Source organism: Diabrotica undecimpunctata, chromosome 6, assembly GCF_040954645.1.
Source record: "Diabrotica undecimpunctata isolate CICGRU chromosome 6, icDiaUnde3, whole genome shotgun sequence".
Taxonomy (NCBI): Eukaryota; Metazoa; Arthropoda; class Insecta; order Coleoptera; family Chrysomelidae; genus Diabrotica; species Diabrotica undecimpunctata.
In genome coordinates, this window is record NC_092808.1 from 93960806 (window position 1) to 93975965 (window position 15160).

General features: G+C 31.5%; 1 protein-coding gene and 1 long non-coding RNA gene across 4 annotated transcripts in view; both read right to left on the reverse strand.

Moving 5' to 3' along the window:
* LOC140443569 (uncharacterized) overlaps positions 1-15160 on the reverse strand; it is a 365838-nt gene that overhangs the window by 196901 nt on the left and 153777 nt on the right. The gene's annotated exons all lie outside the window — the stretch shown is intronic.
* The window catches only part of LOC140443566 (colorectal mutant cancer protein), a 315102-nt gene that overhangs the window by 196901 nt on the left and 103041 nt on the right, over positions 1-15160 (reverse strand). For 2 of the 3 annotated variants that reach the window (XM_072534898.1, XM_072534897.1), the window contains exon 2: positions 2912-3312. The exons of the other annotated variant lie outside the window; for it this stretch is intronic. In XM_072534898.1, coding sequence (XP_072390999.1) covers positions 2912-3054 — 143 coding nt within the window. In that variant the 5' untranslated portion in view covers positions 3055-3312. The remainder of the gene's footprint in view (positions 1-2911; positions 3313-15160) is intronic. 3 annotated transcript variants of the gene reach the window in all.

The following is a 15160-nucleotide window of genomic DNA, read 5'->3' on the forward strand; positions in this document are numbered from 1 at the left end:
GATACAACTTCGAACTGTATAGAATATACCAGGAACCAGATATTGTAAAACATATTAAGATATGACGTCTGAGTAAACAGATTTAGTTCATGGCAACGCAAGACTCCCAGGGATTGCTAACCCGAGACAAGATGTCTATATAGGTCCCCGAAAGCAACTGATTAAAATGACATTTTTAGGAAGGATGTATGAGCAAAGCAGTCAATGTAACTTAAAGTATGAGTCTTAATGTGACCCTAGCCAACAATGTGGTAAATGAATATGTAAAAATTATGTTATTAATACTTGTTTGTAACAATAGAAAGATAAATACGTAAATTAAAGCTAATTTTTTTCTTAATATGATGATATAAGTTTGCTTATCTTTGATACCTCGCGTTTTTAACAGCAGGCAGCCCTAATTTTCGACCATTTTTCTCAGGCAACCTTATATCATCAAGAAAAAAAGTAGCTTTAATTTGATATAAAAAACATGCATATACGTCATGGGCATATTTTATTTAAAAAATAAATGAACGAAATAAAATATTTGTCAAAAACTAATTACTTTTTATTGAATTAAAAATACTTGAGGCCACTTTTTGACTGACAACCTATTATCAATGCATTATCCTAATTTTAAATGTATGTAAAAATGTAAGTTTGATGAACTGCGTTATGAACGTAGTGATCCTGCAGTGGAATCTTGTACTATAAAACAAGGTATAGATGGGATGACTTTAAAAAATTATTTGAATAAAAAATAGGCAGACATCAATAAACCCATCAAATGAATCCAGGGAAAATTGAAATATTAGTAAGGCTCTATATGTCTTAAATAAACATTTGGTGCTTGAAAATTAGATGGAATATACGTGTATGATGCTGCGTTAACTGTCATTGAAGACTAAGGGTTTAATTGTTTAATATGTGGATTTGTAAGTTATAAAAAAGTACTAAAGGAAAGTTGTAATTAACTATGGATATATGGTTTTCAATAAAACCTGGAAAATCTTAGCAGGCATATTTACGAACTGTCTAAGATCGAGATGCATACCAGACCACTGGAATGCAGCAAACATAATTCTCATTCATAAGCAAGGTAGCAAAGAGGATATCAACACCTGCAGACCTATAAGTCTTCTGCCAATCGTATACAGGATATTCACAAAAATCTTCAACAACAGATTAACAAACGCATTAGATGCTGCTCAGCCGAGAGGACAAGGTGGCTTCAGAAGTGGATTCAGTACCATAGATCATATTCATACACTTCGAAAACTAATGAGTAGAGCTAAAGAATATGAAATACCGCTAGCATGAACCTTCATAGATTTCGAGAAGGCTTTCAATTCTATATATCCCAAAGCTGCGAAATATTCGAGACTGGATAAACATGACTGTAGACGAATTATTCTACGTTGCAAAAGACAGAGAAACTTTTAGAAATGTGGTCACCAACCTCCGATAATGGGGACGGCATAGGAAGAAGAAGATGTCCCAAGGCAGTAATAAAAGCTTTGACCAACTAAGGCATTGACAAACCGTACATTAACTTTACAGAAACTTTAGCAAATATACACAGACAATCAAAAGCTAAGGTAAAACATTATGAAAACACTCCAGAATTTCCCACAACCAGAGGTGTCCGACAAGGAGACGCAATATTACCAAAGCTCTTCACTGCAACTCTAGAAAATATATTCAGCAAAATGAACTGGCAGAACAGAGGAATATCTATTGATGGGGAATACCTCAGCCAACTAAGATTAGCAGACGACCTCGTTCTAATTGCTAATAATCCTGCAGAACTACAAGAACTTATAAGCGACCTAAATGCAGCTAGAAATGAAGTTGACCTAAAAATGAACTTGACAAAAACAAAAACCATGTACAACGAGCTAGTGGATGTTCAAGATGTAATAATAAACAACACTGCACTTATAGACAGTATACGATATGTATACCTGGGACAAGTAATACATAAATCTGGCTCCTTACTTCCAGAAATCAACAGAAGAATGAAACTAGCTTGGACATCTTTTCAAGCATTCGTGACAAACACTGCCTCGTTTGTGACATGGTCTGACAAGTCCTCCTCTCATAGCACTTATTGTCCATGCGTCTGTCCTATACAAGAGAATAGAATATATAAATGTTTTCACGAATGAATATCCAGTGAAAGAGTTGTATTAGTCAAAAGGTGTTTCATTTTAAGGAATGCAGATCTTGCATATTCAATTTGAGCGGTATGGGTATATCAAGGTATTTGGAAGACGTCATCTTCCATGGGGGTTTTATAAATTTGAATGATAGCTTGTAGACTTGGACGTGTGCTTAATACCATTACTTTTGTTTTTCTTGTGTTAATTTTAAGATTAAAGGATTCGCCTTCTTCTCTGCTACTATGTCTAGGAGTCGTTAAAGCCCCCCCGGCTATCATCGGTGTTGTTGATTAGTCTTGTGTACTTTAATGCCTTCATGGATGTTTTCCGGTGCACTTTAGAACACTTCTTGATAATAAAGGTTGACGAGAAGAAGTGACAGAACATACCCTGGCACACTACTCGACTACGTACTAATTTATTATATTTATTGGATCTTGAAGGTAGTTACTACAGTAGTTAGCCATCAAATATTACTCCTTATAATCGAAGGCAAACTGGTCGAGCCAAAACAAAAACATCGTGGATAAAGAATTTATGTAAATTTAAGGATGTACCACCAGATCATTATGTCAAGCAGCAGTAAATAAAATGAAGTTTATGCAATTAGATATTGAGTTTATAGGACATAACATTTGGGGAAAATATAGTTTAGATTAATGTTTTTGTCCAACAGTGTGTTTAATGGTATTTAGTAATGGTTTAATGGGTAATTAGTAAAAATTGTACATGATTTAGTTTAATTATAGTAAAAATTATATACATACCTCCCAAAATGTCCTCCAACGCAGCACTTGGCATGATCAGCTCCCGCTCCAAAATTACAGTTTTTGAAGCTCAGCTCGTAATCCGTAAGAAAGTTGGGTTTTCCATCGGGTAGTACTTTCCCATAAAGAAAATTGGGATGCATATGTGCAACATCTGTCGAAGAGATGACATCTTGGGGAGGACTGAGTTTCGTCGACGAGTCTGGCGTCTTCAAGTGGGACTTTTCTGGACTAGGTGTGCCAGTACACGTTTCTACCGGGTTGAAGATGTACGTCGTTAGGCAACTCTTGTCCCCACCACCCCCTCCTTCGCCACACCCGTTTTCTAATTGTAAGTCTGCCCCCGCCAGTATGATTGTATCTCCTTAGAATAGTAGGCTGTAGTCCATGATTATGGATAGCTAGATAATACAAAGTAATAAGTGAAATATTTTTTTTTCTACAAAGTTGTAACCTTCTGGCATTTAATAGATGTTTCAAGTATTTCATTAAAACTTAACAAGTTCCAAGACAAGTGGAAAAGGAAATATATCGTTTGTAGTATCGCTAATATAGAAAATATTGGATTCAGTAAGCAAATACGTCACCATTCTGTAATTATAAAGTATTTATAATGTATATTAATATTCAAAAATATTTAAAGAACAATTTATAAGTAATTTATGTTTTTGATAAAGTAACAAAAGCACGCCCGGATTCATCTTAACATCAGAACGTGTGATTATACTATACGATGCGTGATTGTAAGGCGTCTAAGGTTTAGGTACAATCCACAAAGGAACCAAAGCTAACCATTTAAAATTCTAACTATTGCAATATTCGACAAATGTGTGGCCAAATATTGGTTAAAACAGACAGATACTGCTAGAACGCAAGGAATTATGCTGTATCTACATTGTTAAATAAATGGTAAAACAATAAGGCATAGTCAAGATAACGAGAGACTAAATTGACAGCATATTTGTAATTACACTTTTGCAAATATTTTTTCAAAAAGACCACTCCACCCGTTACCAGAGGAGGTGAGTCACGGATTAAAGAGAGAATAGACATTGGTGTTTTCAGCTAAATTATTACTCAAATCTTCGAAGTGATTAGACAGTGGTATGTACATAAGTGGTAATGTATGCGATTTGATAAGTTTGCTTTTATTAAAGGTATAAGGGTTACCCGATATTTAGCTTCCGTTTTATATTAGCTTATTATTTTGCAACAATAAATAAAATTAAATATTTCATCCATAATTCATTGATTTTAGTCATTTAATGTTATAATTTTGTATTTCGTTAAAATATACTTTAATTATATCGATAAACAAACTCATTTCTGTTAATTTTAAGACAATTGTAACTTAATTTTTTTTTAGATCAAAATCATATTTTTGTTGTCGTTATCTTTAATGCGTTTTAAATTAACTATTTCTTCTTAGTCAATAAAGTTGATATATAACGTTTACTCTCGCAAAAAAATGCGAGTTTTGTTTATTTTAATGAATATGTGTCTTGTACAATTAGGGAGCAAAGTAAGTTGGGTGGGTTTAATTAACATGTTTTCATTGATTTCTGTTTATTCCACTGGCGGAGAAATAGCTTCCTTCATTGTGCTAAATACCTGAGTTAATTTTACATATCATCGAAGCACACGTGCTTCCGCACAAAGGGAAGTGTGTGTTAATTATATTTTCTTCTCCATCATGATTATTATTATTAACAATATTATTGTCCATTATTCTCTGCTCATTCTGATACTCGCTGCCACATGGCAGTGGCGGTTGGTGATAATGTTGTTCAGGGTGCGCTGATTCGAGAATGCAAAAAAATAAATTTACTTTACTAATTTACTGGTAACGTATGGTCCTAAAGTTTTGGGAAAAATTTCAAAAGCGTATAACTCTGACCAGAATAATCTTATATTTTTATTAAATTATTCAACAATTTAACTTAACTATCCTTATTATAAATCAAAATTCAAATGACAGACAAGGGACCATTATTTTCGATTTGCCTAATAATTCCCCTGACACGTTGCATCATCCTTTGGACGACCTCGGCGTCAATTTCTCTAATTTTTGTATATATGCGGCGTCTTAACTGTTCCTGATTTTGTGCTTCCCATCCACTATTATAGAATTTCCGACTTAATATTGCCCAGAACTCTTCAATTGGACGAGCCTGAGGTAGGTTGGGGGGATTCTCTGCTTTCGGTAAAAAGGTAATGTTGTTAGTTTCGTACCAGTCCCTTGTGATCCTCGCGTAATAACATGAATCGCCTTAACGCGCGGCAACATCTCGGAATTCTCTCTAATTGATCCTCTGTGTATTTTGGAGCTTTCCTTCTTTTCCGGTAGATAATATTGTTACTCGATAGGGTCCTATATACTGTACTCTTTCCAACATGAAATCTTCTGGCCAGTTTTCGCTGTGAGACCCCAATTGTGTTCTTAGCTGCTTCAATCAGTCTTGCCTCTCTTATATGGTTCAAAATCCGCTGTCGGCCACTTTTACGCAAGTTAACACATGGTATCCCTTCTTCACATTCTCTGATTGTGCGATAAATTGTCGATTTGCTTATGTTTTGATCTCGATAAATATTAACAATATCTCGTTTCGACATTCGCCCAACCATACTATAAACACTTTGACGAATATCAATTTTATAAGACATTTTGCAGAGCACAAACCAAAATATTCTGCTTTGTTTATTAAATGTCAATAACTGATGACATTTCAATTCCATGGCCTTCTTTGTTAAATGCATTTTGCTTCTCAATCAGACCAGGTGAAATTTTTCCCAAAACTTTAGGACCATACTTTAATTACCAAAAAACTACTCCTTACACTCAAACTCAATCCTTCTATTTTTATCGGAGATGGATATTTTCATCACTTTTTTGTTACAGTCAGAAATTTCTTCAACTAAAGTTTTTTGATGGACAACATGGCAAGCGCCGTCGGTCTTTCGTCCGGCATTGTATTCGTTAGAAAGGTCTTGATAAATTTCAAAGTATAGAAACATTTTCCAGTTTCAGTAAAATAATCAAAACAACTTATTTCACAAAATGTTGAATCCAAACCATATGACAGTATTAAATTTAAAGTACGTAAGCACTCAAATATATATAACACAGAAGTTAAAGATTTTTAAAAAGGTTCTGAACTGTTTTCTTGTGGCATGTTCAAATTAAATATTATAAACCAGAGAACTAAGGATTTTCCCGTGACATTCGTTGATACAGGTACTATCTAACTTTGATGATAACAATATCTAATAAACAAAATATGCAAAATATTAAACGTCATTTTTTACTTATAAACAATAACCGATTCAAAAAAATATTTGATAGATTAAGAGTTCAAGTTTGGACAAAAAAAATGAGCCTTTAAATGATTCCTAAAATGATTCCTTTAAAAATGAGCTGTCCATGATGCGCCACATTTCAAGTGTTTAAAGTAAAGCGTTTTTACAATTTAAAAATTGAGTTCATAAATTCAAATTTATAAAAGTCGCAATATATTCGGTTCTCATTTGCGAAAATTGGTGTTTTTTTTTTAATTTGAGGTATCACGTGGCATAGATCATAAAAATGCATTTAGTCAATTTGTGCATTTTCTATTTAACGGAGTAATTTGTTTAAACAATTTAAAATAAATATTTATTTTTCAAAATTTTACTTTTCTCTAATTATTATAAGTAGAAAATATTATGAAATAATAAGCAACTTAAATATTTATGAATTATAGTTATAAATAATATCTTTTAAAAATAAATTTTACAAAAATTATTTTTTCATTTGAATATCAAATCTATACGTATTACTTTTTCTTGAATTATGCTTATTATTTTTACAATCACTTTTCTCAAAAATTTTACAAATATATTTTAAACATAAATTAATTGTTAAAGGACAATTCAAACAATTAGACGAGCACGTAATAGATTGAATGACATTATAACCCACTGGTACAAACTTGACTTGTATATATTAGCTTTTTCGCTACTGTCAAGTTTCGTAGGAAAGCGCTGTTGCGAAATAAAAAACATAAATGTATTTACCACACCAGCTACCGGCTACACGGTTTCTCTTTGTCTTAAAAAGTGTGAAACAAAGATTGTGTGATCTGTACCAAAGGTGTCAAACCCATGTTGTAAGATAGAAGGTTATGGAAGATTTGTGCTTATAGTTGTGAAGTTGGTTAAAACATAAACTAACACACCAAATTCTGTTACTTTAGTTTCTCGATTATTTTGATTCAAACTGTAGGATATTTTAATTGAATTATATTAAAACAAAAACGCCGACGCCGTCGCATTTGACCAGCCATTGCAAGCAATTAATTGCAAATTTAATTGAATATTTTGAGAGTGAAAAGAAGAACAGTGGTCCATTATTATCACTAGAAGCCATTAGAGAGGTATATAGGTCTATTATTATTTAAATATATTTAGAAAGTATTTTAGAACAGATAATAAAATTATGTATACTAAAAACACTGTTTTAGAGAGTTGCATCAGCTTTGAAGCTTAGTACTTTTACTGTCAGCAGAGTTTCTCAACTTCCAAAAAAAAATGAATTAATTGCAATAATGCACCATAATGTATATAACTTTGATTTTCATTTTTAAACATTATTCTAAGAAGTAAAACATGTTTTATGTAATTTTATTCCAAAAGAAGGAAGACGTCATAATTCAACATTTCATTTTGCTCCCGTAGTTTCAATATTACTGTTTTTATGTTCACATATTTGCATTGTCAGCTTAAGAACACAGACCACGAGCTAGTAGAACAACTGCTTAATAAATAAATGTCTAAAATATATCTGTATTTCGTCACCCCAGATTTAAATTTGAAAATAATATTTTCACATTATATTTAACCTACATGATACAAATATTAGATCCATAGAAATATTTGAAATATCATTGTATCATATTTAACCTAAAAATGATTACAATATTATAATATTTACGGACTCAAAGAGCGCTATAGACAACATTAATAACAATATGATAACTGCAACAAAAGATTACAGAGTCTTGCAAAAAAGAAACTATACTATTTAAATAAATATGGGAAAGATATTAGATTATGTTGGATTCCTGGACATAATGATATCAAGGGAAATGAAATAGCTGACAAACTGGCAAAGATTGGGGCTGAATTAAATATTCCTGCTAAAATTCGATTAAGTAACTTGGATATCATGCCATTATTAAAAAATAAAATATGTTCTATGCATCAAAATAATTGGTTAAATTCTTTTCAATATAAAGGCAAGTGGTATAACAACATACAAAATTTTTTTCCTAATAAACCATGGTTTGACACAATCCCATACATAGATAGGCGGCATATTACTACCATTATTAGGATGAGGAGTGATCATTGCCTGACAGGAGTACATTTATATAAAATCAACATTCGCGATAACCCATACTGTGAATGTGGGCAAATGGATACACTAGAACACATATTTTGGGAATGCCCAATAAACAAAATAAAAGATTATGATGTCTATCAGGAGCTGATCAAAATTAATATTAAAACCAGAATTAACATACCAATGCTTCTATGCGAGATTAATCCTAAAATTATCAAAATTCTTCTCAGATTCCTACAGATCAACCATATAAAATTATAACCTTAATAATAACCTATCCAATATTAACATTTAAACCTTTAAACAAACTAAGAAAATAGAAAACATAAATAAAATGTAGATATGTAGAAAACATGTCTATATGTCACTGATAATTGATAATAGGGCATGAGATATATTCTCAGACCCACGACAGTGGCCCAAAAATTAACAAAACAAATGTACTGGCTGATTATTCAGAAGAATAAAAGCCAAAAAGAAGAAGAAGAAGAAGTACAATATTATGACAGACGTCAGTTACAATTTCCAATCTCAACAAATCTAATAATGACATCATATAAACTCGTCACTAGTTCTAGCCAATGAAATGCTCGCAGTAATAGGAATCATATGTCAAAAAAATCTGACTATTCCCTATATATTTTTTCAAATTTAAAATATGGCAACAAGGGGAAAATTGTGTACAACCTTTATTGTTTGACTTTTCCTATATAAACTTTGTAGAATTATAAATAAAAATTATGGAAGTCATCTCTATATATTATTAACATACGACAATTTATATACTCCATTCGCTTAGCTCGGGCATATTTTGACAGATTCATTGTCGGAAACATACAACACAACAATTCCTACTTCTCTGTATTAATAGCTCGGGTATCCTACTATTGCAGACTTCCTTCTTTAAAAAAGAAGAGTTATTCTAAATAGTGGAAGTGTATACTAAACCCATCAAATTTTGGGTAGTATATATTTAAAAAATATATTTTAGTTGTTATAATTTAACATAACTATTTATTATATGGTGCAGATAGATAAATATTGATTATCGGTAATTCGAAAAGTTCTATTTTATTTATTATTTAGTTTGTTTACTATTAATATTGGCTACGAGTACGTGTGCTTGGTTGTATAGTAATTTCCAGCCACTTTTAGTCTGTCAAAAAGTAACTAACTTCGCAAAAAGATAATTAATAAATTCACTAGACAGTTCGGACTGGGAATAGCGAACCAAGTATATCCTTAATTTTACTTTTTTTATAATTATACTAAGTTTATAACAATTAATTTATTTAATATATATTTGTAACGCTTTTCAGTCAAGAAAAGTAATTGTAAAAATAATAAACTTAATTCAAGAAAAATTAACTACATCTGTATAATTGATTTTCAAAATTCATTTTTTTCTAAAATTTATTTTTAAAGGATATTATTTATAACTACAATACATAAATATTTAAGTTACTTATCTTTTCATAATATTTTCTAGTACTAATAATAAAAAAAAAGTTTATTTTAAATTGTTTAAACAAATTACTCTGTTAAATAGCAATTCACAAATTAACCAATTAAATTTTTATAACCTCAATTAAAAAAGTTAAAAAGAGCAAGTTAAAAAAGACATCAATTTTTGTTGAATACAACCAGAGATATTGCAACTTTTATTTTGAATTAATTAATTAACTTCTTGAAATAGTTAAATCCAGAAATAAAAAAACTGCTAACTCGGGTTCTAAGGATCGTAGGACATTGAATTTTGTTTTAAAATTCGTGTAAAAATGCCGACATTTCGAGTAAAAATTATTTCCTATATGTTGATGCCTCTGAGTTATTTTAAATGTTTATAAGCTTTAAATCTTAAAACCTATTTTACAATATTTAACGTTTATTGACGTTTCAATTTCCACTTCGGAAATCGTTCTCAAAATACAAAGATTAGTAAATTTACTAATGTTTGTATTTTGAGAACGATTTCCGAAGTGGGAATTGAAACGTCGATGGACATACTTTAACCTTTAATTGTGGCGTATTTCCATTTAAATAGTAATTACTTGAAATCTAAAGTTTACGCTACAGCACCCGACAATATTGACATTTTGAAAGAACGAATTGTTGAAGAAAGTAGGGCAATTTCCCCCAACACATTTGAACGAGTACGGCAAGAGTTTAGAAATAGGGTGCATTACTGTCAGGAAGTAGATGGAGCAGATTTTGAACACTTACTATAAGAACTGGTTGTTAAATATTTATTAATTAAATTAGAAGCTACAATTTTAGTATTTATTTAATTTATTCATCAAAATGAGCTTAAACTCAAACAAAATTATTATGACTGAATAGGTATTTTCAATACCTTTCAAATGAGGTATCACTTGCCATAAGGTCCCATTTAAAATTATCTGTCACAGTGGCGCTGTAACGTCATCTGTCACTATTACGTCAACTGTTATGACTAGTTAAGAATCCTACGTCTGTTTATTACCTCCCTCCAAATTTCACTATTATAACAAGAGCCGTTCAAAAGATACGAGGGGGGACCGGACTTTTGACTACCACGGTATATATAATGGACTTTTGATCAGTTAGACGTAAAAGAAAGGATTAATGGGTAAGCAGCTGAATTAAAAAAGCCAAGAGTACTCTTTTTTGCAATAATCAAATATATTTCGGTATGATTTATATTATCAGTGATAGCTAAAAAGTTTATGACTAGTTACATTTTTAATAATAAGAAAAGATTTAACTTACGAAATTGAGATTACAAAATCGCAATTCACACACACACTTCGGCATAGGGTAGATTTTCAAGTTAGGGTAAATACAGGTTAATTATAAAATTTCACTGAATCATCACCCAAAAACAAAGTTTTTTGTGTTCAACTTTTCAAAAATAAATTATTGCCTATGTGTTTTTTTACTGATGGTGATTTAAAGTTGTTGCACATGGTCGTTTGTAGATTGAATTATTTATAAACATTAACATCAAAAGCGTCATAATATCAAGTGTGTATTAATAATCAACATTTTCAATGTAATAACTTATCAAGGCGTATTTAAAAATAACCTTACTTGAATGAAAAATATTATTTGTGTTGTAAATAGATATTAAGTTACTTCCAGTTCATGATTGTACAAATAATAAAAAAATTATAGTGTTTTATTAATAAAACAGATGAATAATATATTAAGAATAACCAACATATACCAGACAGTAAAACAGATGTTACAACATAAATCAAATATTTAATAAGCACATAATTCATTTGAAAGAAATAAACATTACAAAATAAACATAAAACTATGGTTGTTAGGAGATAAGAGAAAATATTTTTTAAAATAACAAATTATTTAAATGGTAAAATAATTTTTAAAACATTACGAGGACATCGACTTTATAGAAGAAGTCGAAAGACAAAGACCCGAAAACCCGAACGAAATCATCCCTCCTACATCACCGGAGTTAAACAAGCTAATTAAAAATAGCTCGCCGAAAAAAGCACCTGGTCCCGATCAGATAACGAACAGGGCTCTAAAATACTTATCAGCGAGAGCCATAGTATATCTAACAAAAATATAATCAATGCGATGCTAAGATTCAAGAAATTCTCAAACAGATGGAAAGTGGCCCATGTCATAATGTTACCAAAGCCCGGAAAAACAGCACATTCCCGCAAAACTACAGGCAAACTAAACTAAAACAAAGCTAAAAAGCTTACTACCTGCAATCAGCAAGATTGCAGAGAATAATACTCAGCAGACTCCAAGCTGAAACAGACAGATTAGATATAATACCCGAAGCCCAATTCGGTTTTAGACCAGAACACTCCAGTGAGCTATAAGTACTCAGATTAACAGAGTACATAGCAGCTGGATTTAATAACAAACAATTCACAGGAGCTGCCTTCCTAGATGTAAGCAAAGCTTTCGACAGAGTCTGGCATAAAGGACTGATCTACAAAATGAGAAGATACGGTTACAGCGGAGCAATGACAAGACTAATCTCTTCGTACTTGAGCAATCGTAGTTTCAGAGTCCGGATAGGACAAGTCCTATCCGAACTCGGGAACCCGGAGGCTGGAGTACCACAGGGAGCGGTACTGTCACCTCTACTGTACACGATATACACAGCAGACATACCTAGAACACCAGGTACACTACTAAGCCTCTATGCCGACGACACAGCGATAGCGGCCAAACACAGAAATGTAGACATAGCGGTAAACAACTTACAAACAGCGACAACATAGAAGAATGGAGTTTAAAATGGAAAATCGCTATAAACTCCGAAAAGACACAGGCTGTACTTTTCAAAAAGAGGCACCAACAACCAGAAGAACAGGTAATTGTGCAAAACAATCCCATCGAGTGGAAAAGTGAAGCAAAATACCTAGGAGTAATTATGGACAAAGGCTTAACGTTTAGCAAACATGTAGAAGCTACAGTACAAAAAGCCAACATGGCAAGAGCATCAATAAGAGGCCTAGCAGGAAGAAAAAGCAAACTGAGACTGAAAACAAAAATATGATTAATAAATAGTATAATTCTTCCTATACTAACATATGCATCTCTCGCATGGGGACACAATGCAATACATAAAAAAAAGAAAATACAAGCGGCACATAACAACAGTCTAAGAGAAGCAGTTAACGCACCGAAATACGTAGCAGAAAGATTCCTCTTTAGAGAACTACAACAAATCAGAGTGACTGACACAATGAAAGAAAAAGCTAGGACAAAGTTCGCGGAGATAGAGAACCACCCCAGTCACATATTGCGAGAGATAATGAGGTACGACGCTTTCCACAGATCGAAGCACAAAAGACCCAAACAACAAATAGTAGAATAAAATCATACTACTAGAGAGAAAATCAACAATCACACCAGAGAGAAAATAAACAGCGTGGACCCAGTTAATTTTAAGTAGATAATTTATTATATTAATATGCATGGATCTTTTAATTTATTATAATGTGACTTCAAGGCATTCATAGAAATCCTCTTTTTCTTCTTCAGTTTTTTGAGAGAGTTTTTTGCTACTTTAATAAAAGGGATTCTTACTCCATTTTCTGCATTCTACATCCAAATCTAAGATGCGACTCACATGTTTATTTAAAACCAATATTTGAATATTAACATACATGTTAATATCATAATTTGAAAACGGAGACCGGTAAGATGTTAATTTCATGACTCATTTTAAGAGGCTTGCTATCCCAATGGAGCATATGGAGACGACTTGCAATTTGGCAAGAATAAACAAATAACTACAATGAACAATTCTAAGGTGGAATAATTCACAAGTCAATCTAACAGGATTGAATGGTCATGGTGCTTGATGCTGAACGTTTATAAGCAAATGATATTTTGCCCAGAAATTTTTAAATTGTAACAAAGGACGAGAAATGGTGTATTATTCAATAACTAATGCAAATAATAATGTTTTTACCATCAATAATCAATATTTCCCCAATTTCCGTTAAAACAATAGCTACTTATTTATAGAAATATGGAGCAAAAACACAATACCCAAACTGTTAACATTTGTTCGGTCGACAAACAGGACAATCACTTTGTTCTAAAAATAGCTTATATCCAACAAAATACTCGCGCGCTCCTCATAAAGTTATTTGTCTGATTAACACCATAATTGTCTTAGTCATGAACGATGCAATTAATTATTCTCATTAGGAAAATATGCCGGCAAATGGTTGTATATTCATTAATTTATTTTGAATGGCTTTATAACCAAATGCTTTCATAGGAGGCTTCAATGGTTTTAAAATTCAGCTGAGTTTCAACGTACAGGAACTCTACAAGAACATTAAATAAACATGTAATTTAACTAGACAGTTGACAATATGTATTTCTTTAATGATTAATTATGTAAAACAGTGGTCAGATGAATATAAATAACAATGAAAGTTTATGGAAATACCAATAAAGAAAAAATGAAAACTATAAATTAATATATCTACTGGCCGAGTTCTAATGTAGACAATAATATACGACAGTCGGACAATTTTCAATTAAAGGTGACTAATCTACAAACTGAACTAAACGGCAGCGGCAACCATGTAAAATGTCAGCAGTAAATTCTTACCGGGGTCATTTTTATTGTGTATGCTTCGCCCATGTAAATAAGTGAAAAAGTAAGATAAGTCCCATAAAATTTGCCCCTGTAACAATATAAATTGGTGCGATTCACTAGTGTATAGTGAGACAAGTTCATTGAATAGTTTAAAAGATCGGTAAACTTATCAATATTTTGCTGGTCTATGTATATTTGCATTCTTAAAAAGAATGAGAAAGAGAGAAATATGATATTTTAGTTTATTCGTTCCACATTTTATATGTGCATAGGCGTAGTGTGTTCTATTTCTTGGTAATATATTTATTAAATAGACTTTATTATTAACTTTAAAATAGTTTTGAGGTAAGAAGTAAAGTAAATTTAAGGTTTATTCTTTATATAGTATTAACCCATTAACGTCGGCCGCTCAATATACAAAGAGAAATTTGACAAGTAATTTATTAGATAGGATTAAAAACACATAAATTAAGACTAATTTACAACCAAAAAGATTTTTTTTCTCATTTTTAAGGAAAATTTTTTTCTCATTTTTAAGGAAAACAGTACAATTTTTAATAAAGGAACATATTGTATCTCAAATGTAAATTAAATTTTAAGGTGAAAATTTTCGAAACATTCGGGGTGTAGATGCATTCTACACTGTTTACATAAATAAATAGTATTACTTTTGCACATCCTACATTCTTGCACTATCGTCTCTTTTTGTAATGTGGCCAATATTGTCGAATCTGGTTTCATTTGGTAAAGCAAATTTAGAATGACATCCATGTACTAAGTT